The sequence below is a fragment of the Sus scrofa genome, chromosome 3 (assembly GCF_054392235.1).
Source record: "Sus scrofa isolate SSC_HxYL_T2T_F1_AM1 chromosome 3, Sscrofa_HxYL_maternal_Yorkshire_Landrace_v2.0, whole genome shotgun sequence".
NCBI classification, from domain to species: Eukaryota; Metazoa; Chordata; class Mammalia; order Artiodactyla; family Suidae; genus Sus; species Sus scrofa.
This window is the reverse complement of record NC_139385.1, coordinates 8,653,331-8,676,638: the sequence shown is the minus strand read 5'-3', so window position 1 is coordinate 8,676,638 and position 23,308 is coordinate 8,653,331. Positions and strand designations below refer to the sequence as shown.

The following is a 23,308-nucleotide window of genomic DNA, read 5'->3' as shown; positions in this document are numbered from 1 at the left end:
AACAGGAAAGGGAGGAGATGTGACAGGAAGGTGGGACATCCAACCTGGCGTGGTGGTCAACCTAGACTGTGTGGTCATCCGAGTAGTGATCGAAGTTCTCCTGGGGGACGTAAGGATGGGGAGAGTCTTGGTCATCAGTATCCCTGGAGTCCTGGTTGCGGGTGGGGTGGGGCGTGTCAGCCTGCTTGAAGTCATCATGGCAGTTGAAAAGCTGCTCCTTGGTTTCGTGGTCAGTGGGAGGCTAGTGAAGCCAGGCACACGTGGGGTAGTTACAGACTTGGTGCTCATCCAGATTCCGCTGCTGGGCCTCTGTGTGCTTGTTGAAACTGTGTTAATGGAGATGGTTCCAGTGCTGATAGAACTGGGAGCATCCGTTACGTGGGTGGGCTCAGTTTCCAGAACTGAAGTAGAAGCATCCGTTTTGGCAGGAAACCCAGTTGTCACCGCGGTGGAAATGGGGGAGGTGGCCATCTCAGTAGTAGAGGTGAAAATGGATAATGGGACGGTAGACACAGAAGTAACTTCATTATTTGTATCTACTTCTATACATGGTGTAGTGGGAGAAGCAGACACTATGGTAACTGATATAGATTCTGGACACTGGGTAGAGGAAGAGAGAGTCAATACAGTGGTTGTTTTGGTAGGAGAGGTCATTAGGGGAGACATGGTTGGAGAAGTTCTTGTAGTTTCAGACATAGAAAGAGTGGGAAAAGCACTGACAAAAGAAGACCTGGTGATTTCTGTACTGGAGATATGCGAGGAGGTAGGAAAAGATTTAGTAGTTGTAGTGAGCACTGAACTTGCACTAATGGAAGATAGAGAAGAGGACATTGTTATTGTGGGTATTGAAGAGGAGATGATGGTGCTAAAAGGGGTCATTACTGCACTAGTGGAAGTACTCAACATAGGGAAAGGTGATGAGGGAGAAACACTTAAAGTACTGAAAGGTATCTTCGAGGTGGGTGTTGTTATCATGCTTGTGGTCCCACTCTTCGCTACTTCTGTGGTGGGGGAAGTGGGGAAAATTGCTGTGATGGAGGAAGCTAAGGTTGAAGAGGTGGGAGTGGTTTCTAACCTGGTAGTGGTGAAAGTACTAGTGGGATATGGAGAAGTGGATGAGGCTTGGGTAGTAAGGATTGTGGGGATCAAGGTGGACAGAGTAGTAGTGTCAGAGGTTCCACTAGGGACTGGCTCTGTGGCTGGGAAAAAAGATGACGGAGGCATACTTGTGGATGATGTAAGGATGGTGCTGGTGGTCGCTGGAGTAGAGCTGGGAGATGTCTGAAAATGGATGGTATTCATTGGAGTAACTGATGATGTGACTGCAGAAGTAGAAGTAATGTCTGTCGTGAGAGACTCTGAATAAATGGTACTGGTAGGAGTGAGACTGGTTTTCAAAGTGGATGAAGCAAGAGACGTTGCATCCCTCGTCTTGGCTATTTGTGTAGTAGCTTGAGTGGAAGAGGGAGGTCCTATTGTTGTAGGTGTCATGTAGGTATCAATGATAGTGGATGCCAAGGTGGATTCACCAATTGTGTGCATCACATTTGTGCTCCCTGCAGATGAGGTGGGACTCTCTGTCTGAGTGATCCTGGTACTGCCGGTAGACGTGGTGGAGGAGCCTGCAGATGTAAGAGCAATGCCTGTAGTGAAGGAGGGGGTGGCAGAGCTCTGGGTACTGGTGGAAAAGGATGTCACGGGAGGCAGCGAGGCAGAGGTGCTGATGACACTGAATGATGCATCTGTATTGTGCAAGGTGGGGGAATGAGTGATGATATTTGAAGGAGTTACAGAATCGCTAGGAAGCGTAGGTTTGGAGGTGAGGGTAGAAGTGGTACTTGATGGAAGAGTGATACTGCTGGAGGTGGAGATACTGATTGATGTTGGGATAGTGCTGCTCGTATGAACAAAAGATGGAGTCATATGTTTTGAGGTGTAAGGGGTGAAAGAAGTGGATGGAGGTGAGGTGCTTGTGGATGTGATAATGCTACTTGTTGAGAATACATCAGCAGAGGTAATGCCTGAAGAGATTTGTTTTGTGGTTGGGATAGGAGTGGAAATGACAAGGGTGGAAGCACTCCTGAAATTTTCTGAAGAGGAGGGACTGAAAACAGTGCTTGATGAGAAAGTAGAAAAAGTGTAAATGTCAGGGGATATGGTGAATTTGCCAGTGGCAGTGATATCACTGTTAATCAAAGAAGAGGACGTTGAGGCAGGCTTAGTAGTAGAAATTTCTGCAATCGCTGTGGAAAAATGTGTAGGTTTTGACACGACAGGGAAAGAGACTCTGCTACGAGTAAAAGTCTTTGAAACAGCAGAGGCAATGGGGGAAGAATTGGGAGCATGGGAAGGCAGCGTGGTGGGGGCCGGCGGGGAGGACCCCGGGCCGCTGGTGGAGGACGTCAGGGTGTGGGCGGCCACGGGCGTGGAGGTGGTGGTGGGTGCCGGGAACGGGGCCGTGTGGGTGGGCGTGACGGCTGTGGTGAGGGAAGGCGGAGACGTGATGCGGGTGGTGATGGCGGGAGAGCCGGGGGAGAGGTCAGTGGCCGGGGTGGCGGAGGTGGGGCGCGGCGGAGCGGAGCTGGAGCCGGCCGCCACCGCCGAGGTGGCACTCGGGGCCTGGGTGGCCCGGGTACCGGCGGTCGGGGCGGGAGAGGAGCCCCCGGAGGAGGTCCCCGCGGGGCTGGTGGAGAGGGAGGGCGCGGGGGTGCTGTGGGTACTGGTGAACATGGATGTCACGCCGGGCCCCGTGGCCGCGGTGGTGGGGACGGCGGGCGTGGTTTGTGTCGTGCGGAGGGGGGCGGGGGCGGGCGTGGTGGTGCCGGGGGCGGGGGCGGAGCTGGCGGGAGCGAGCGTGGAGCCCAGGGCGGCCGTGGGGGTCGGGGCCCCCGTGGACGGGGCGGAGGCGGCGCTGGTGGCGGTGGTGGTGGTGGCCGGGGCTGTGGCTGGGAGGCCGGGCGCCGAGGGGGAGGCGGAGGCGGAGGCGGAGGCGGAGGCGGAGGCGGGGGAGGAGGGCGTGAGGGAGGTGGAGGTGGGTGGCGATGTGAGTGTGGGGTGGACGGTGGAGGGGACGGTGCCGGAGGTGACGGCCGGGGCGCTGTGTGGTGTGCCGGGGGCGGCCGTGGTGACCCTGAGTGTGGTGGCATCCCGGGTGGCCTGGGACGCGGGGGGCGTGGGCAGGGTGGCCGTGGTCGCGGAGGCGGGGGCCGAGGTGGCGGGGCCAGGGCTGGTGTCAGAGGTGGCCCCGGTGGGCGGGGCGGAGCTGGCAGGCGCGGGGAGGGAGGTGGTGTGGGTGGCAGGGGTGCCGCTCGGGGAGCCGGACCCAGGGCTGGTGCTGGAGGTCCAGGCGGGGGCGGGCAGCGTGGTGGGGGCTGGCGGGGAGGACCCCGGGCCGCTGGTGGAGGACGTCAGGGTGTGGGCGGCCACGGGCGTGGAGGTGGTGGTGGGTGCCGGGGACGGGGCCGTGTGGGTGGGCGTGACGGCTGTGGTGAGGGAAGGCGGAGACGTGATGCGGGTGGTGATGGCGGGAGAGCCGGGGGAGAGGTCAGTGGCCGGGGTGGCGGAGGTGGGGCGCGGCGGAGCGGAGCTGGAGCCGGCCGCCACCGCCGAGGTGGCACTCGGGGCCTGGGTGGCCCGGGTACCGGCGGTCGGGGCGGGAGAGGAGCCCCCGGAGGAGGTCCCCGCGGGGCTGGTGGAGAGGGAGGGCGCGGGGGTGCTGTGGGTACTGGTGAACATGGATGTCACGCCGGGCCCCGTGGCCGCGGTGGTGGGGACGGCGGGCGTGGTGTGTGTCGTGCGGAGGGGGGCGGGGACGGGCGTGGTGGTGCCGGGGGCGGGGGCGGAGCTGGCGGGAGCGAGCGTGGAGCCCAGGGCGGCCGTGGGGGTTGGGGCCCCCGTGGACGGGGCGGAGGCGGCGCTGGTGGCGCTGGTGGCGGTGGTGGTGGTGGCCGGGGCTGTGGCTGGGAGGCCGGGCGCCGAGGGGGAGGCGGAGGCGGAGGCGGGGGAGGAGGGCGTGAGGGAGGTGGAGGTGGGTGGCGATGTGAGTGTGGGGTGGACGGTGGAGGGGACGGTGCCGGAGGTGACGGCCGGGGCGCTGTGTGGTGTGCCGGGGGCGGCCGTGGTGACCCTGAGTGTGGTGGCGTCCCGGGTGGCCTGGGACGCGGGGGGCGTGGGCAGGGTGGCCGTGGTCGCGGAGGCGGGGGCCGAGGTGGCGGGGCCAGGGCTGGTGTCAGAGGTGGCCCCGGTGGGCGGGGCGGAGCTGGCAGGCGCGGGGAGGGAGGTGGTGTGGGTGGCAGGGGTGCCGCTCGGGGAGCCGGACCCAGGGCTGGTGCTGGAGGTCCAGGCGGGGGCGGGCAGCGTGGTGGGGGCCGGCGGGGAGGACCCCGGGCCGCTGGTGGAGGACGTCAGGGTGTGGGCGGCCACGGGCGTGGAGGTGGTGGTGGGTGCCGGGGACGGGGCCGTGTGGGTGGGCGTGACGGCTGTGGTGAGGGAAGGCGGAGACGTGATGCGGGTGGTGATGGCGGGAGAGCCGGGGGAGAGGTCAGTGGCCGGGGTGGCGGAGGTGGGGCGCGGCGGAGCGGAGCTGGAGCCGGCCGCCACCGCCGAGGTGGCACTCGGGGCCTGGGTGGCCCGGGTACCGGCGGTCGGGGCGGGAGAGGAGCCCCCGGAGGAGGTCCCCGCGGGGCTGGTGGAGAGGGAGGGCGCGGGGGTGCTGTGGGTACTGGTGAACATGGATGTCACGCCGGGCCCCGTGGCCGCGGTGGTGGGGACGGCGGGCGTGGTGTGTGTCGTGCGGAGGGGGGCGGGGGCGGGCGTGGTGGTGCCGGGGGCGGGGGCGGAGCTGGCGGGAGCGAGCGTGGAGCCCAGGGCGGCCGTGGGGGTCGGGGCCCCCGTGGACGGGGCGGAGGCGGCGCTGGTGGCGCTGGTGGCGGTGGTGGTGGTGGCCGGGGCTGTGGCTGGGAGGCCGGGCGCCGAGGGGGAGGCGGAGGCGGAGGCGGAGGCGGGGGAGGAGGGCGTGAGGGAGGTGGAGGTGGGTGGCGATGTGAGTGTGGGGTGGACGGTGGAGGGGACGGTGCCGGAGGTGACGGCCGGGGCGCTGTGTGGTGTGCCGGGGGCGGCCGTGGTGACCCTGAGTGTGGTGGCGTCCCGGGTGGCCTGGGACGCGGGGGGCGTGGGCAGGGTGGCCGTGGTCGCGGAGGCGGGGGCCGAGGTGGCGGGGCCAGGGCTGGTGTCAGAGGTGGCCCCGGTGGGCGGGGCGGAGCTGGCAGGCGCGGGGAGGGAGGTGGTGTGGGTGGCAGGGGTGCCGCTCGGGGAGCCGGACCCAGGGCTGGTGCTGGAGGTCCAGGCGGGGGCGGGCAGCGTGGTGGGGGCCGGCGGGGAGGACCCCGGGCCGCTGGTGGAGGACGTCAGGGTGTGGGCGGCCACGGGCGTGGAGGTGGTGGTGGGTGCCGGGGACGGGGCCGTGTGGGTGGGCGTGACGGCTGTGGTGAGGGAAGGCGGAGACGTGATGCGGGTGGTGATGGCGGGAGAGCCGGGGGAGAGGTCAGTGGCCGGGGTGGCGGAGGTGGGGCGCGGCGGAGCGGAGCTGGAGCCGGCCGCCACCGCCGAGGTGGCACTCGGGGCCTGGGTGGCCCGGGTACCGGCGGTCGGGGCGGGAGAGGAGCCCCCGGAGGAGGTCCCCGCGGGGCTGGTGGAGAGGGAGGGCGCGGGGGTGCTGTGGGTACTGGTGAACATGGATGTCACGCCGGGCCCCGTGGCCGCGGTGGTGGGGACGGCGGGCGTGGTGTGTGTCGTGCGGAGGGGGGCGGGGGCGGGCGTGGTGGTGCCGGGGGCGGGGGCGGAGCTGGCGGGAGCGAGCGTGGAGCCCAGGGCGGCCGTGGGGGTCGGGGCCCCCGTGGACGGGGCGGAGGCGGCGCTGGTGGCGCTGGTGGCGGTGGTGGTGGTGGCCGGGGCTGCGGCTGGGAGGCCGGGCGCCGAGGGGGAGGCGGAGGCGGAGGCGGAGGCGGAGGCGGGGGAGGAGGGCGTGAGGGAGGTGGAGGTGGGTGGCGATGTGAGTGTGGGGTGGACGGTGGAGGGGACGGTGCCGGAGGTGACGGCCGGGGCGCTGTGTGGTGTGCCGGGGGCGGCCGTGGTGACCCTGAGTGTGGTGGCGTCCCGGGTGGCCTGGGACGCGGGGGGCGTGGGCAGGGTGGCCGTGGTCGCGGAGGCGGGGGCCGAGGTGGCGGGGCCAGGGCTGGTGTCAGAGGTGGCCCCGGTGGGCGGGGCGGAGCTGGCTGGCGCGGGGAGGGAGGTGGTGTGGGTGGCAGGGGTGCCGCTCGGGGAGCCGGACCCAGGGCTGGTGCTGGAGGTCCAGGCGGGGGCGGGCAGCGTGGTGGGGGCCGGCGGGGAGGACCCCGGGCCGCTGGTGGAGGACGTCAGGGTGTGGGCGGCCACGGGCGTGGAGGTGGTGGTGGGTGCCGGGGACGGGGCCGTGTGGGTGGGCGTGACGGCTGTGGTGAGGGAAGGCGGAGACGTGATGCGGGTGGTGATGGCGGGAGAGCCGGGGGAGAGGTCAGTGGCCGGGGTGGCGGAGGTGGGGCGCGGCGGAGCGGAGCTGGAGCCGGCCGCCACCGCCGAGGTGGCACTCGGGGCCTGGGTGGCCCGGGTACCGGCGGTCGGGGCGGGAGAGGAGCCCCCGGAGGAGGTCCCCGCGGGGCTGGTGGAGAGGGAGGGCGCGGGGGTGCTGTGGGTACTGGTGAACATGGATGTCACGCCGGGCCCCATGGCCGCGGTGGTGGGGACGGCGGGCGTGGTGTGTGTCGTGCGGAGGGGGGCGGGGGCGGGCGTGGTGGTGCCGGGGGCGGGGGCGGAGCTGGCGGGAGCGAGCGTGGAGCCCAGGGCGGCCGTGGGGGTCGGGGCCCCCGTGGACGGGGCGGAGGCGGCGCTGGTGGCGGTGGTGGTGGTGGCCGGGGCTGTGGCTGGGAGGCCGGGCGCCGAGGGGGAGGCGGAGGCGGAGGCGGAGGCGGGGGAGGAGGGCGTGAGGGAGGTGGAGGTGGGTGGTGATGTGAGTGTGGGGTGGACGGTGGAGGGGACGGTGCCGGAGGTGACGGCCGGGGCGCTGTGTGGTGTGCCGGGGGCGGCCGTGGTGACCCTGAGTGTGGTGGCATCCCGGGTGGCCTGGGACGCGGGGGGCGTGGGCAGGGTGGCCGTGGTCGCGGAGGCGGGGGCCGAGGTGGTGGGGCCAGGGCTGGTGTCAGAGGTGGCCCCGGTGGGCGGGGCGGAGCTGGCAGGCGCGGGGAGGGAGGTGGTGTGGGTGGCAGGGGTGCCGCTCGGGGAGCCGGACCCAGGGCTGGTGCTGGAGGTACAGGCGGGGGCGGGCAGCGTGGTGGGGGCTGGCGGGGAGGACCCCGGGCCGCTGGTGGAGGACGTCAGGTTGTGGGCGGCCACGGGCGTGGAGGTGGTGGTGGGTGCCGGGGACGGGGCCGTGTGGGTGGGCGTGACGGCTGTGGTGAGGGAAGGCGGAGACGTGATGCGGGTGGTGATGGCGGGAGAGCCGGGGGAGAGGTCAGTGGCCGGGGTGGCGGAGGTGGGGCGCGGCGGAGCGGAGCTGGAGCCGGCCGCCACCGCCGAGGTGGCACTCGGGGCCTCGGTGGCCCGGGTACCGGCGGTCGGGGCGGGAGAGGAGCCCCCGGAGGAGGTCCCCGCGGGGCTGGTGGAGAGGGAGGGCGCGGGGGTGCTGTGGGTACTGGTGAACATGGATGTCACGCCGGGCCCCGTGGCCGCGGTGGTGGGGACGGCGGGCGTGGTGTGTGTCGTGCGGAGGGGGGCGGGGGCGGGCGTGGTGGTGCCGGGGGCGGGGGCGGAGCTGGCGGGAGCGAGCGTGGAGCCCAGGGCGGCCGTGGGGGTCGGGGCCCCCGTGGACGGGGCGGAGGCGGCGCTGGTGGCGCTGGTGGCGGTGGTGGTGGTGGCCGGGGCTGTGGCTGGGAGGCCGGGCGCCGAGGGGGAGGCGGAGGCGGAGGCGGGGGAGGAGGGCGTGAGGGAGGTGGAGGTGGGTGGCGATGTGAGTGTGGGGTGGACGGTGGAGGGGACGGTGCCGGAGGTGACGGCCGGGGCGCTGTGTGGTGTGCCGGGGGCGGCCGTGGTGACCCTGAGTGTGGTGGCGTCCCGGGTGGCCTGGGACGCGGGGGGCGTGGGCAGGGTGGCCGTGGTCGCGGAGGCGGGGGCCGAGGTGGCGGGGCCAGGGCTGGTGTCAGAGGTGGCCCCGGTGGGCGGGGCGGAGCTGGCAGGCGCGGGGAGGGAGGTGGTGTGGGTGGCAGGGGTGCCGCTCGGGGAGCCGGACCCAGGGCTGGTGCTGGAGGTCCAGGCGGGGGCGGGCAGCGTGGTGGGGGCCGGCGGGGAGGACCCCGGGCCGCTGGTGGAGGACGTCAGGGTGTGGGCGGCCACGGGCGTGGAGGTGGTGGTGGGTGCCGGGGACGGGGCCGTGTGGGTGGGCGTGACGGCTGTGGTGAGGGAAGGCGGAGACGTGATGCGGGTGGTGATGGCGGGAGAGCCGGGGGAGAGGTCAGTGGCCGGGGTGGCGGAGGTGGGGCGCGGCGGAGCGGAGCTGGAGCCGGCCGCCACCGCCGAGGTGGCACTCGGGGCCTGGGTGGCCCGGGTACCGGCGGTCGGGGCGGGAGAGGAGCCCCCGGAGGAGGTCCCCGCGGGGCTGGTGGAGAGGGAGGGCGCGGGGGTGCTGTGGGTACTGGTGAACATGGATGTCACGCCGGGCCCCGTGGCCGCGGTGGTGGGGACGGCGGGCGTGGTGTGTGTCGTGCGGAGGGGGGCGGGGGCGGGCGTGGTGGTGCCGGGGGCGGGGGCGGAGCTGGCGGGAGCGAGCGTGGAGCCCAGGGCGGCCGTGGGGGTCGGGGCCCCCGTGGACGGGGCGGAGGCGGCGCTGGTGGCGCTGGTGGCGGTGGTGGTGGTGGCCGGGGCTGTGGCTGGGAGGCCGGGCGCCGAGGGGGAGGCGGAGGCGGAGGCGGAGGCGGAGGCGGGGGAGGAGGGCGTGAGGGAGGTGGAGGTGGGTGGCGATGTGAGTGTGGGGTGGACGGTGGAGGGGACGGTGCCGGAGGTGACGGCCGGGGCGCTGTGTGGTGTGCCGGGGGCGGCCGTGGTGACCCTGAGTGTGGTGGCGTCCCGGGTGGCCTGGGACGCGGGGGGCGTGGGCAGGGTGGCCGTGGTCGCGGAGGCGGGGGCCGAGGTGGCGGGGCCAGGGCTGGTGTCAGAGGTGGCCCCGGTGGGCGGGGCGGAGCTGGCAGGCGCGGGGAGGGAGGTGGTGTGGGTGGCAGGGGTGCCGCTCGGGGAGCCGGACCCAGGGCTGGTGCTGGAGGTCCAGGCGGGGGCGGGCAGCGTGGTGGGGGCCGGCGGGGAGGACCCCGGGCCGCTGGTGGAGGACGTCAGGGTGTGGGCGGCCACGGGCGTGGAGGTGGTGGTGGGTGCCGGGGACGGGGCCGTGTGGGTGGGCGTGACGGCTGTGGTGAGGGAAGGCGGAGACGTGATGCGGGTGGTGATGGCGGGAGAGCCGGGGGAGAGGTCAGTGGCCGGGGTGGCGGAGGTGGGGCGCGGCGGAGCGGAGCTGGAGCCGGCCGCCACCGCCGAGGTGGCACTCGGGGCCTGGGTGGCCCGGGTACCGGCGGTCGGGGCGGGAGAGGAGCCCCCGGAGGAGGTCCCCGCGGGGCTGGTGGAGAGGGAGGGCGCGGGGGTGCTGTGGGTACTGGTGAACATGGATGTCACGCCGGGCCCCGTGGCCGCGGTGGTGGGGACGGCGGGCGTGGTGTGTGTCGTGCGGAGGGGGGCGGGGGCGGGCGTGGTGGTGCCGGGGGCGGGGGCGGAGCTGGCGGGAGCGAGCGTGGAGCCCAGGGCGGCCGTGGGGGTCGGGGCCCCCGTGGACGGGGCGGAGGCGGCGCTGGTGGCGCTGGTGGCGGTGGTGGTGGTGGCCGGGGCTGTGGCTGGGAGGCCGGGCGCCGAGGGGGAGGCGGAGGCGGAGGCGGGGGAGGAGGGCGTGAGGGAGGTGGAGGTGGGTGGCGATGTGAGTGTGGGGTGGACGGTGGAGGGGACGGTGCCGGAGGTGACGGCCGGGGCGCTGTGTGGTGTGCCGGGGGCGGCCGTGGTGACCCTGAGTGTGGTGGCGTCCCGGGTGGCCTGGGACGCGGGGGGCGTGGGCAGGGTGGCCGTGGTCGCGGAGGCGGGGGCCGAGGTGGCGGGGCCAGGGCTGGTGTCAGAGGTGGCCCCGGTGGGCGGGGCGGAGCTGGCAGGCGCGGGGAGGGAGGTGGTGTGGGTGGCAGGGGTGCCGCTCGGGGAGCCGGACCCAGGGCTGGTGCTGGAGGTCCAGGCGGGGGCGGGCAGCGTGGTGGGGGCCGGCGGGGAGGACCCCGGGCCGCTGGTGGAGGACGTCAGGGTGTGGGCGGCCACGGGCGTGGAGGTGGTGGTGGGTGCCGGGGACGGGGCCGTGTGGGTGGGCGTGACGGCTGTGGTGAGGGAAGGCGGAGACGTGATGCGGGTGGTGATGGCGGGAGAGCCGGGGGAGAGGTCAGTGGCCGGGGTGGCGGAGGTGGGGCGCGGCGGAGCGGAGCTGGAGCCGGCCGCCACCGCCGAGGTGGCACTCGGGGCCTGGGTGGCCCGGGTACCGGCGGTCGGGGCGGGAGAGGAGCCCCCGGAGGAGGTCCCCGCGGGGCTGGTGGAGAGGGAGGGCGCGGGGGTGCTGTGGGTACTGGTGAACATGGATGTCACGCCGGGCCCCGTGGCCGCGGTGGTGGGGACGGCGGGCGTGGTGTGTGTCGTGCGGAGGGGGGCGGGGGCGGGCGTGGTGGTGCCGGGGGCGGGGGCGGAGCTGGCGGGAGCGAGCGTGGAGCCCAGGGCGGCCGTGGGGGTCGGGGCCCCCGTGGACGGGGCGGAGGCGGCGCTGGTGGCGCTGGTGGCGGTGGTGGTGGTGGCCGGGGCTGTGGCTGGGAGGCCGGGCGCCGAGGGGGAGGCGGAGGCGGAGGCGGAGGCGGAGGCGGGGGAGGAGGGCGTGAGGGAGGTGGAGGTGGGTGGCGATGTGAGTGTGGGGTGGACGGTGGAGGGGACGGTGCCGGAGGTGACGGCCGGGGCGCTGTGTGGTGTGCCGGGGGCGGCCGTGGTGACCCTGAGTGTGGTGGCGTCCCGGGTGGCCTGGGACGCGGGGGGCGTGGGCAGGGTGGCCGTGGTCGCGGAGGCGGGGGCCGAGGTGGCGGGGCCAGGGCTGGTGTCAGAGGTGGCCCCGGTGGGCGGGGCGGAGCTGGCAGGCGCGGGGAGGGAGGTGGTGTGGGTGGCAGGGGTGCCGCTCGGGGAGCCGGACCCAGGGCTGGTGCTGGAGGTCCAGGCGGGGGCGGGCAGCGTGGTGGGGGCCGGCGGGGAGGACCCCGGGCCGCTGGTGGAGGACGTCAGGGTGTGGGCGGCCACGGGCGTGGAGGTGGTGGTGGGTGCCGGGGACGGGGCCGTGTGGGTGGGCGTGACGGCTGTGGTGAGGGAAGGCGGAGACGTGATGCGGGTGGTGATGGCGGGAGAGCCGGGGGAGAGGTCAGTGGCCGGGGTGGCGGAGGTGGGGCGCGGCGGAGCGGAGCTAGAGCCGGCCGCCACCGCCGAGGTGGCACTCGGGGCCTGGGTGGCCCGGGTACCGGCGGTCGGGGCGGGAGAGGAGCCCCCGGAGGAGGTCCCCGCGGGGCTGGTGGAGAGGGAGGGCGCGGGGGTGCTGTGGGTACTGGTGAACATGGATGTCACGCCGGGCGCCGTGGCCACGGTGGTGGGGATGGCGGGCGTGGTGTGTGTCGTGCGGAGGGGGGCGGGGGCGGGCGTGGTGGTGCCGGGGGCGGGGGCGGAGCTGGCGGGAGCGAGCGTGGAGCCCAGGGCGGCCGTGGGGGTCGGGGCCCCCGTGGACGGGGCGGAGGCGGCGCTGGTGGCGCTGGTGGCGGTGGTGGTGGTGGCCGGGGCTGTGGCTGGGAGGCCGGGCGCCGAGGGGGAGGCGGAGGCGGAGGCGGGGGAGGAGGGCGTGAGGGAGGTGGAGGTGGGTGGCGATGTGAGTGTGGGGTGGACGGTGGAGGGGACGGTGCCGGAGGTGACGGCCGGGGCGCTGTGTGGTGTGCCGGGGGCGGCCGTGGTGACCCTGAGTGTGGTGGCGTCCCGGGTGGCCTGGGACGCGGGGGGCGTGGGCAGGGTGGCCGTGGTCGCGGAGGCGGGGGCCGAGGTGGCGGGGCCAGGGCTGGTGTCAGAGGTGGCCCCGGTGGGCGGGGCGGAGCTGGCAGGCGCGGGGAGGGAGGTGGTGTGGGTGGCAGGGGTGCCGCTCGGGGAGCCGGACCCAGGGCTGGTGCTGGAGGTCCAGGCGGGGGCGGGCAGCGTGGTTGGGGCCGGCGGGGAGGACCCCGGGCCGTTGGTGGAGGACGTCAGGGTGTGGGCGGCCACGGGCGTGGAGGTGGTGGTGGGTGCCGGGGACGGGGCCGTGTGGGTGGGCGTGACGGCTGTGGTGAGGGAAGGCGGAGACGTGATGCGGGTGGTGATGGCGGGAGAGCCGGGGGAGAGGTCAGTGGCCGGGGTGGCGGAGGTGGGGCGCGGCGGAGCGGAGCTGGAGCCGGCCGCCACCGCCGAGGTGGCACTCGGGGCCTGGGTGGCCCGGGTACCGGCGGTCGGGGCGGGAGAGGAGCCCCCGGAGGAGGTCCCCGCGGGGCTGGTGGAGAGGGAGGGCGCGGGGGTGCTGTGGGTACTGGTGAACATGGATGTCACGCCGGGCCCCGTGGCCGCGGTGGTGGGGACGGCGGGCGTGGTGTGTGTCGTGCGGAGGGGGGCGGGGGCGGGCGTGGTGGTGCCGGGGGCGGGGGCGGAGCTGGCGGGAGCGAGCGTGGAGCCCAGGGCGGCCGTGGGGGTCGGGGCCCCCGTGGACGGGGCGGAGGCGGCGCTGGTGGCGCTGGTGGCGGTGGTGGTGGTGGCCGGGGCTGTGGCTGGGAGGCCGGGCGCCGAGGGGGAGGCGGAGGCGGAGGCGGGGGAGGAGGGCGTGAGGGAGGTGGAGGTGGGTGGCGATGTGAGTGTGGGGTGGACGGTGGAGGGGACGGTGCCGGAGGTGACGGCCGGGGCGCTGTGTGGTGTGCCGGGGGCGGCCGTGGTGACCCTGAGTGTGGTGGCGTCCCGGGTGGCCTGGGACGCGGGGGGCGTGGGCAGGGTGGCCGTGGTCGCGGAGGCGGGGGCCGAGGTGGCGGGGCCAGGGCTGGTGTCAGAGGTGGCCCCGGTGGGCGGGGCGGAGCTGGCAGGCGCGGGGAGGGAGGTGGTGTGGGTGGCAGGGGTGCCGCTCGGGGAGCCGGACCCAGGGCTGGTGCTGGAGGTCCAGGCGGGGGCGGGCAGCGTGGTGGGGGCCGGCGGGGAGGACCCCAGGCCGCTGGTGGAGGACGTCAGGGTGTGGGCGGCCACGGGCGTGGAGGTGGTGGTGGGTGCCGGGGACGGGGCCGTGTGGGTGGGCGTGACGGCTGTGGTGAGGGAAGGCGGAGGCGTGATGCGGGTGGTGATGGCGGGAGAGCCGGGGGAGAGGTCAGTGGCCGGGGTGGCGGAGGTGGGGCGCGGCGGAGCGGAGCTGGAGCCGGCCGCCACCGCCGAGGTGGCACTCGGGGCCTGGGTGGCCCGGGTACCGGCGGTCGGGGCGGGAGAGGAGCCCCCGGAGGAGGTCCCCGCGGGGCTGGTGGAGAGGGAGGGCGCGGGGGTGCTGTGGGTACTGGTGAACATGGATGTCACGCCGGGCCCCGTGGCCGCGGTGGTGGGGACGGCGGGCGTGGTGTGTGTCGTGCGGAGGGGGGCGGGGGCGGGCGTGGTGGTGCCGGGGGCGGGGGCGGAGCTGGCGGGAGCGAGCGTGGAGCCCAGGGCGGCCGTGGGGGTCGGGGCCCCCGTGGACGGGGCGGAGGCGGCGCTGGTGGCGCTGGTGGCGGTGGTGGTGGTGGCCGGGGCTGTGGCTGGGAGGCCGGGCGCCGAGGGGGAGGCGGAGGCGGAGGCGGAGGCGGAGGCGGGGGAGGAGGGCGTGAGGGAGGTGGAGGTGGGTGGCGATGTGAGTGTGGGGTGGACGGTGGAGGGGACGGTGCCGGAGGTGACGGCCGGGGCGCTGTGTGGTGTGCCGGGGGCGGCCGTGGTGACCCTGAGTGTGGTGGCGTCCCGGGTGGCCTGGGACGCGGGGGGCGTGGGCAGGGTGGCCGTGGTCGCGGAGGCGGGGGCCGAGGTGGCGGGGCCAGGGCTGGTGTCAGAGGTGGCCCCGGTGGGCGGGGTGGAGCTGGCAGGCGCGGGGAGGGAGGTGGTGTGGGTGGCAGGGGTGCCGCTCGGGGAGCCGGACCCAGGGCTGGTGCTGGAGGTCCAGGCGGGGGCGGGCAGCGTGGTGGGGGCCGGCGGGGAGGACCCCGGGCCGCTGGTGGAGGACGTCAGGGTGTGGGCGGCCACGGGCGTGGAGGTGGTGGTGGGTGCCGGGGACGGGGCCGTGTGGGTGGGCGTGACGGCTGTGGTGAGGGAAGGCGGAGACGTGATGCGGGTGGTGATGGCGGGAGAGCCGGGGGAGAGGTCAGTGGCCGGGGTGGCGGAGGTGGGGCGCGGCGGAGCGGAGCTGGAGCCGGCCGCCACCGCCGAGGTTGCACTCGGGGCCTCGGTGGCCCGGGTACCGGCGGTCGGGGCGGGAGAGGAGCCCCCGGAGGAGGTCCCCGCGGGGCTGGTGGAGAGGGAGGGCGCGGGGGTGCTGTGGGTACTGGTGAACATGGATGTCACGCCGGGCCCCGTGGCCGCGGTGGTGGGGACGGCGGGCGTGGTGTGTGTCGTGCGGAGGGGGGCGGGGGCGGGCGTGGTGGTGCCGGGGGCGGGGGCGGAGCTGGCGGGAGCGAGCGTGGAGCCCAGGGCGGCCGTGGGGGTCGGGGCCCCCGTGGACGGGGCGGAGGCGGCGCTGGTGGCGCTGGTGGCGGTGGTGGTGGTGGCCGGGGCTGTGGCTGGGAGGCCGGGCGCCGAGGGGGAGGCGGAGGCGGAGGCGGGGGAGGAGGGCGTGAGGGAGGTGGAGGTGGGTGGCGATGTGAGTGTGGGGTGGACGGTGGAGGGGACGGTGCCGGAGGTGACGGCCGGGGCGCTGTGTGGTGTGCCGGGGGCGGCCGTGGTGACCCTGAGTGTGGTGGCGTCCCGGGTGGCCTGGGACGCGGGGGGCGTGGGCAGGGTGGCCGTGGTCGCGGAGGCGGGGGCCGAGGTCGCGGGGCCAGGGCTGGTGTCAGAGGTGGCCCCGGTGGGCGGGGCGGAGCTGGCAGGCGCGGGGAGGGAGGTGGTGTGGGTGGCAGGGGTGCCGCTCGGGGAGCCGGACCCAGGGCTGGTGCTGGAGGTCCAGGCGGGGGCGGGCAGCGTGGTGGGGGCCGGCGGGGAGGACCCCGGGCCGCTGGTGGAGGACGTCAGGGTGTGGGCGGCCACGGGCGTGGAGGTGGTGGTGGGTGCCGGGGACGGGGCCGTGTGGGTGGGCGTGACGGCTGTGGTGAGGGAAGGCGGAGACGTGATGCGGGTGGTGATGGCGGGAGAGCCGGGGGAGAGGTCAGTGGCCGGGGTGGCGGAGGTGGGGCGCGGCGGAGCGGAGCTGGAGCCGGCCGCCACCGCCGAGGTGGCACTCGGGGCCTGGGTGGCCCGGGTACCGGCGGTCGGGGCGGGAGAGGAGCCCCCGGAGGAGGTCCCCGCGGGGCTGGTGGAGAGGGAGGGCGCGGGGGTGCTGTGGGTACTGGTGAACATGGATGTCACGCCGGGCCCCGTGGCCGCGGTGGTGGGGACGGCGGGCGTGGTGTGTGTCGTGCGGAGGGGGGCGGGGGCGGGCGTGGTGGTGCCGGGGGCGGGGGCGGAGCTGGCGGGAGCGAGCGTGGAGCCCAGGGCGGCCGTGGGGGTCGGGGCCCCCGTGGACGGGGCGGAGGCGGCGCTGGTGGCGCTGGTGGCGGTGGTGGTGGTGGCCGGGGCTGTGGCTGGGAGGCCGGGCGCCGAGGGGGAGGCGGAGGCGGAGGCGGAGGCGGAGGCGGGGGAGGAGGGCGTGAGGGAGGTGGAGGTGGGTGGCGATGTGAGTGTGGGGTGGACGGTGGAGGGGACGGTGCCGGAGGTGACGGCCGGGGCGCTGTGTGGTGTGCCGGGGGCGGCCGTGGTGACCCTGAGTGTGGTGGCGTCCCGGGTGGCCTGGGACGCGGGGGGCGTGGGCAGGGTGGCCGTGGTCGCGGAGGCGGGGGCCGAGGTGGCGGGGCCAGGGCTGGTGTCAGAGGTGGCCCCGGTGGGCGGGGCGGAGCTGGCCGGCGCGGGGAGGGAGGTGGTGTGGGTGGCAGGGGTGCCGCTCGGGGAGCCGGACCCAGGGCTGGTGCTGGAGGTCCAGGCGGGGGCGGGCAGCGTGGTGGGGGCCGGCGGGGAGGACCCCGGGCCGCTGGTGGAGGACGTCAGGGTGTGGGCGGCCACGGGCGTGGAGGTGGTGGTGGGTGCCGGGGACGGGGCCGTGTGGGTGGGCGTGACGGCTGTGGTGAGGGAAGGCGGAGACGTGATGCGGGTGGTGATGGCGGGAGAGCCGGGGGAGAGGTCAGTGGCCGGGGTGGCGGAGGTGGGGCGCGGCGGAGCGGAGCTGGAGCCGGCCGCCACCGCCGAGGTGGCACTCGGGGCCTGGGTGGCCCGGGTACCGGCGGTCGGGGCAGGAGAGGAGCCCCCGGAGGAGGTCCCCGCGGGGCTGGTGGAGAGGGAGGGCGCGGGGGTGCTGTGGGTACTGGTGAACATGGATGTCACGCCGGGCCCCGTGGCCGCGGTGGTGGGGACGGCGGGCGTGGTGTGTGTCGTGCGGAGGGGGGCGGGGGCGGGCGTGGTGGTGCCGGGGGCGGGGGCGGAGCTGGCGGGAGCGAGCGTGGAGCCCAGGGCGGCCGTGGGGGTCGGGGCCCCCGTGGACGGGGCGGAGGCGGCGCTGGTGGCGGTGGTGGTGGTCGCCGGGGCTGTGGCTGGGAGGCCGGGCGCCGAGGGGGAGGCGGAGGCGGAGGCGGAGGCGGAGGCGGAGGCGGAGGCGGAGGCGGAGGCGGGGGAGGAGGGCGTGAGGGAGGTGGAGGTGGGTGGCGATGTGAGTGTGGGGTGGACGGTGGAGGGGACGGTGCCGGAGGTGATGGCCGGGGCGCTGTGTGGTGTGCCGGGGGCGGCCGTGGTGACCCTGAGTGTGGTGGCGTCCCGGGTGGCCTGGGACGCGGGGGGCGTGGGCAGGGTGGCCGTGGTCGCGGAGGCGGGGGCCAAGGTGGCGGGGCCAGGGCTGGTGTCAGAGGTGGCCCCGGTGGGCGGGGCGGAGCTGGCAGGCGCGGGGAGGGAGGTGGTGTGGGTGGCAGGGGTGCCGCTCGGGGAGCCGGACCCAGGGCTGGTGCTGGAGGTCCAGGCGGGGGCGGGCAGCGTGGTGGGGGCCGGCGGGGAGGACCCCGGGCCGCTGGTGGAGGACGTCAGGGTGTGGGCGGCCACGGGCGTGGAGGTGGTGGTGGGTGCCGGGGACGGGGCCGTGTGGGTGGGCGTGACGGCTGTGGTGAGGGAAGGCGGAGACGTGATGCGGGTGGTGATGGCGGGAGAGCCGGGGGAGAGGTCAGTGGCCGGGGTGGCGGAGGTGGGGCGCGGCAGAGCGGAGCTAGAGCCGGCCGCCACCGCCGAGGTGGCACTCGGGGCCTGGGTGGCCCGGGTACCGGCGGTCGGGGCGGGAGAGGAGCCCCCGGAGGAGGTCCCCGCGGGGCTGGTGGAGAGGGAGGGCGCGGGGGTGCTGTGGGTACTGGTGAACATGGATGTCACGCCGGGCCCCGTGGCCGCGGTGGTGGGGACGGCGGGCGTGGTTTGTGTCGTGCGGAGGGGGGCGGGGGCGGGCGTGGTGGTGCCGGGGGCGGGGGCGGAGCTGGCGGGAGCGAGCGTGGAGCCCAGGGCGGCCGTGGGGGTCGGGGCCCCCGTGGACGGGGCGGAGGCGGCGCTGGTGGCGCTGGTGGCGGTGGTGGTGGTGGCCGGGGCTGTGGCTGGGAGGCCGGGCGCCGAGGGGGAGGCGGAGGCGGAGGCGGGGGAGGAGGGCGTGAGGGAGGTGGAGGTGGGTGGCGATGTGAGTGTGGGGTGGACGGTGGAGGGGACGGTGCCGGAGGTGACGGCCGGGGCGCTGTGTGGTGTGCCGGGGGCGGCCGTGGTGACCCTGAGTGTGGTGGCATCCCGGGTGGCCTGGGACGCGGGGGGCGTGGGCAGGGTGGCCGTGGTCGCGGAGGCGGGGGCCGAGGTGGCGGGGCCAGGGCTGGTGTCAGAGGTGGCCCCGGTGGGCGGGGCGGAGCTGGCAGGCGCGGGGAGGGAGGTGGTGTGGGTGGCAGGGGTGCCGCTCGGGGAGCCGGACCCAGGGCTGGTGCTGGAGGTCCAGGCGGGGGCGGGCAGCGTGGTGGGGGCCGGCGGGGAGGACCCCGGGCCGCTGGTGGAGGACGTCAGGGTGTGGGCGGCCACGGGCGTGGAGGTGGTGGTGGGTGCCGGGGACGGGGCCGTGTGGGTGGGCGTGACGGCTGTGGTGAGGGAAGGCGGAGACGTGATGCGGGTGGTGATGGCGGGAGAGCCGGGGGAGAGGTCAGTGGCCGGGGTGGCGGAGGTGGGGCGCGGCGGAGCGGAGCTGGAGCCGGCCGCCACCGCCGAGGTGGCACTCGGGGCCTGGGTGGCCCGGGTACCGGCGGTCGGGGCGGGAGAGGAGCCCCCGGAGGAGGTCCCCGCGGGGCTGGTGGAGAGGGAGGGCGCGGGGGTGCTGTGGGTACTGGTGAACATGGATGTCACGCCGGGCCCCGTGGCCGCGGTGGTGGGGACGGCGGGCGTGGTGTGTGTCGTGCGGAGGGGGGCGGGGGCGGGCGTGGTGGTGCCGGGGGCGGGGGCGGAGCTGGCGGGAGCGAGCGTGGAGCCCAGGGCGGCCGTGGGGGTCGGGGCCCCCGTGGACGGGGCGGAGGCGGCGCTGGTGGCGGTGGTGGTGGTGGCCGGGGCTGTGGCTGGGAGGCCGGGCGCCGAGGGGGAGGCGGAGGCGGAGGCGGAGGCGGAGGCGGGGGAGGAGGGCGTGAGGGAGGTGGAGGTGGGTGGTGATGTGAGTGTGGGGTGGACGGTGGAGGGGACGGTGCCGGAGGTGACGGCCGGGGCGCTGTGTGGTGTGCCGGGGGCGGCCGTGGTGACCCTGAGTGTGGTGGCATCCCGGGTGGCCTGGGACGCGGGGGGCGTGGGCAGGGTGGCCGTGGTCGCGGAGGCGGGGGCCGAGGTGGCGGGGCCAGGGCTGGTGTCAGAGGTGGCCCCGGTGGGCGGGGCGGAGCTGGCAGGCGCGGGGAGGGAGGTGGTGTGGGTGGCAGGGGTGCCGCTCGGGGAGCCGGACCCAGGGCTGGTGCTGGAGGTCCAGGCGGGGGCGGGCAGCGTGGTGGGGGCCAGCGGGGAGGACCCCGGGCCGCTGGTGGAGGACGTCAGGGTGTGGGCGGCCACGGGCGTGGAGGTGGTGGTGGGTGCCGGGGACGGGGCCGTGTGGGTGGGCGTGACGGCTGTGGTGAGGGAAGGCGGAGACGTGATGCGGGTGGTGATGGCGGGAGAGCCGGGGGAGAGGTTAGTGGCCGGGGTGGCGGAGGTGGGGCGCGGCGGAGCGGAGCTGGAGCCGGCCGCCACCGCCGAGGTGGCACTCGGGGCCTGGGTGGCCCGGGTACCGGCGGTCGGGGCGGGAGAGGAGCCCCCGGAGGAGGTCCCCGCGGGGCTGGTGGAGAGGGAGGGCGCGGGGGTGCTGTGGGTACTGGTGAACATGGATGTCACGCCGGGCCCCGTGGCCGCGGTGGTGGGGACGGCGGGCGTGGTGTGTGTCGTGCGGAGGGGGGCGGGGGCGGGCGTGGTGGTGCCGGGGGCGGGGGCGGAGCTGGCGGGAGCGAGCGTGGAGCCCAGGGCGGCCGTGGGGGTCGGGGCCCCCGTGGACGGGGCGGAGGCGGCGCTGGTGGCGCTGGTGGCGGTGGTGGTGGTGGCCGGGGCTGTGGCTGGGAGGCCGGGCGCCGAGGGGGAGGCGGAGGCGGAGGCGGGGGAGGAGGGCGTGAGGGAGGTGGAGGTGGGTGGCGATGTGAGTGTGGGGTGGACGGTGGAGGGGACGGTGCCGGAGGTGACGGCCGGGGCGCTGTGTGGTGTGCCGGGGGCGGCCGTGGTGACCCTGAGTGTGGTGGCGTCCCGGGTGGCCTGGGACGCGGGGGGCGTGGGCAGGGTGGCCGTGGTTGCGGAGGCGGGGGCCGAGGTGGCCCCGGTGGGCGGGGCGGAGCTGGCAGGCGCGGGGAGGGAGGTGGTGTGGGTGGCAGGGGTGCCGCTCGGGGAGCCGGACCCAGGGCTGGTGCTGGAGGTCCAGGCGGGGGCGGGCAGCGTGGTGGGGGCCGGCGGGGAGGACCCCGGGCCGCTGGTGGAGGACGTCAGGGTGTGGGCGGCCACGGGCGTGGAGGTGGTGGTGGGTGCCGGGGACGGGGCCGTGTGGGTGGGCGTGACGGCTGTGGTGAGGGAAGGCGGAGACGTGATGCGGGTGGTGATGGCGGGAGAGCCGGGGGAGAGGTCAGTGGCCGGGGTGGCGGAGGTGGGGCGCGGCGGAGCGGAGCTGGAGCCGGCCGCCACCGCCGAGGTGGCACTCGGGGCCTGGGTGGCCCGGGTACCGGCGGTCGGGGCGGGAGAGGAGCCCCCAGAGGAGGTCCCCGCGGGGCTGGTGGAGAGGGAGGGCGCGGGGGTGCTGTGGGTACTGGTGAACATGGATGTCACGCCGGGCCCCGTGGCCGCGGTGGTGGGGACGGCGGGCGTGGTGTGTGTCGTGCGGAGGGGGGCGGGGGCGGGCGTGGTGGTGCCGGGGGCGGGGGCGGAGCTGGCGGGAGCGAGCGTGGAGCCCAGGGCGGCCGTGGGGGTCGGGGCCCCCGTGGACGGGGCGGAGGCGGCGCTGGTGGCGCTGGTGGCGGTGGCCGGGGCTGTGGCTGGGAGGCCGGGCGCCGAGGGGGAGGCGGAGGCGGAGGCGGAGGCGGAGGCGGAGGCGGGGGAGGAGGGCGTGAGGGAGGTGGAGGTGGGTGGCGATGTGAGTGTGGGGTGGACGGTGGAGGGGACGGTGCCGGAGGTGACGGCCGGGGCGCTGTGTGGTGTGCCGGGGGCGGCCGTGGTGACCCTGAGTGTGGTGGCGTCCCGGGTGGCCTGGGACGCGGGGGGCGTGGGCAGGGTGGCCGTGGTCGCGGAGGCGGGGGCCGAGGTGGCGGGGCCAGGGCTGGTGTCAGAGGTGGCCCCGGTGGGCGGGGCGGAGCTGGCAGGCGCGGGGAGGGAGGTGGTGTGGGTGGCAGGGGTGCCGCTCGGGGAGCCGGACCCAGGGCTGGTGCTGGAGGTCCAGGCGGGGGCGGGCAGCGTGGTGGGGGCCGGCGGGGAGGACCCCGGGCCGCTGGTGGAGGACGTCAGGGTGTGGGCGGCCACGGGCGTGGAGGTGGTGGTGGGTGCCGGGGACGGGGCCGTGTGGGTGGGCGTGACGGCTGTGGTGAGGGAAGGCGGAGACGTGATGCGGGTGGTGATGGCGGGAGAGCCGGGGGAGAGGTCAGTGGCCGGGGTGGCGGAGGTGGGGCGCGGCGGAGCGGAGCTGGAGCCGGCCGCCACCGCCGAGGTGGCACTCGGGGCCTGGGTGGCCCGGGTACCGGCGGTCGGGGCGGGAGAGGAGCCCCCGGAGGAGGTCCCCGCGGGGCTGGTGGAGAGGGAGGGCGCGGGGGTGCTGTGGGTACTGGTGAACATGGATGTCACGCCGGGCCCCGTGGCCGCGGTGGTGGGGACGGCGGGCGTGGTGTGTGTCGTGCGGAGGGGGGCGGGGGCGGGCGTGGTGGTGCCGGGGGCGGGGGCGGAGCTGGCGGGAGCGAGCGTGGAGCCCAGGGCGGCCGTGGGGGTCGGGGCCCCCGTGGACGGGGCGGAGGCGGCGCTGGTGGCGCTGGTGGCGGTGGTGGTGGTGGCCGGGGCTGTGGCTGGGAGGCCGGGCGCCGAGGGGGAGGCGGAGGCGGAGGCGGAGGCGGAGGCGGGGGAGGAGGGCGTGAGGGAGGTGGAGGTGGGTGGCGATGTGAGTGTGGGGTGGACGGTGGAGGGGACGGTGCCGGAGGTGACGGCCGGGGCGCTGTGTGGTGTGCCGGGGGCGGCCGTGGTGACCCTGAGTGTGGTGGCGTCCCGGGTGGCCTGGGACGCGGGGGGCGTGGGCAGGGTGGCCGTGGTCGCGGAGGCGGGGGCCGAGGTGGCGGGGCCAGGGCTGGTGTCAGAGGTGGCCCCGGTGGGCGGGGCGGAGCTGGCAGGCGCGGGGAGGGAGGTGGTGTGGGTGGCAGGGGTGCCGCTCGGGGAGCCGGACCCAGGGCTGGTGCTGGAGGTCCAGGCGGGGGCGGGCAGCGTGGTGGGGGCCGGCGGGGAGGACCCCAGGCCGCTGGTGGAGGACGTCAGGGTGTGGGCGGCCACGGGCGTGGAGGTGGTGGTGGGTGCCGGGGACGGGGCCGTGTGGGTGGGCGTGACGGCTGTGGTGAGGGAAGGCGGAGACGTGATGCGGGTGGTGATGGCGGGAGAGCCGGGGGAGAGGTCAGTGGCCGGGGTGGCGGAGGTGGGGCGCGGCGGAGCGGAGCTGGAGCCGGCCGCCACCGCCGAGGTGGCACTCGGGGCCTGGGTGGCCCGGGTACCGGCGGTCGGGGCGGGAGAGGAGCCCCCGGAGGAGGTCCCCGCGGGGCTGGTGGAGAGGGAGGGCGCGGGGGTGCTGTGGGTACTGGTGAACATGGATGTCACGCCGGGCCCCGTGGCCGCGGTGGTGGGGACGGCGGGCGTGGTGTGTGTCGTGCGGAGGGGGGCGGGGGCGGGCGTGGTGGTGCCGGGGGCGGGGGCGGAGCTGGCGGGAGCGAGCGTGGAGCCCAGGGCGGCCGTGGGGGTCGGGGCCCCCGTGGACGGGGCGGAGGCGGCGCTGGTGGCGCTGGTGGCGGTGGTGGTGGTGGCCGGGGCTGTGGCTGGGAGGCCGGGCGCCGAGGGGGAGGCGGAGGCGGAGGCGGAGGCGGAGGCGGAGGCGGGGGAGGAGGGCGTGAGGGAGGTGGAGGTGGGTGGCGATGTGAGTGTGGGGTGGACGGTGGAGGGGACGGTGCCGGAGGTGACGGCCGGGGCGCTGTGTGGTGTGCCGGGGGCGGCCGTGGTGACCCTGAGTGTGGTGGCGTCCCGGGTGGCCTGGGACGCGGGGGGCGTGGGCAGGGTGGCCGTGGTCGCGGAGGCGGGGGCCGAGGTGGCGGGGCCAGGGCTGGTGTCAGAGGTGGCCCCGGTGGGCGGGGCGGAGCTGGCAGGCGCGGGGAGGGAG

The 23,308-nt window shown here is 75.6% G+C and overlaps 1 protein-coding gene and 1 long non-coding RNA gene across 4 annotated transcripts in view; one reads left to right on the top strand and one right to left on the bottom strand.

Annotated features, from left to right (window-relative positions):
• LOC110259884 (uncharacterized) overlaps nucleotides 1-23,308 on the top strand; it is a 59,038-nt gene that overhangs the window by 3,230 nt on the left and 32,500 nt on the right. The window lies entirely within an intron of this gene.
• The window catches only part of MUC3A (mucin 3A, cell surface associated), a 54,666-nt gene that overhangs the window by 5,462 nt on the left and 25,896 nt on the right, over nucleotides 1-23,308 (bottom strand). The window contains exon 1 of one of the 2 annotated variants that reach the window (XM_021086253.2): nucleotides 45-2,039. The exons of the other annotated variant lie outside the window; for it this stretch is intronic. Within the exon in view, the coding sequence (XP_020941912.2) occupies nucleotides 45-1,923 (1,879 nt within the window). The 5' untranslated portion in view covers nucleotides 1,924-2,039. Of the gene's footprint in view, nucleotides 1-44; nucleotides 2,040-23,308 lie in introns of those variants that run through there. 2 annotated transcript variants of the gene reach the window in all.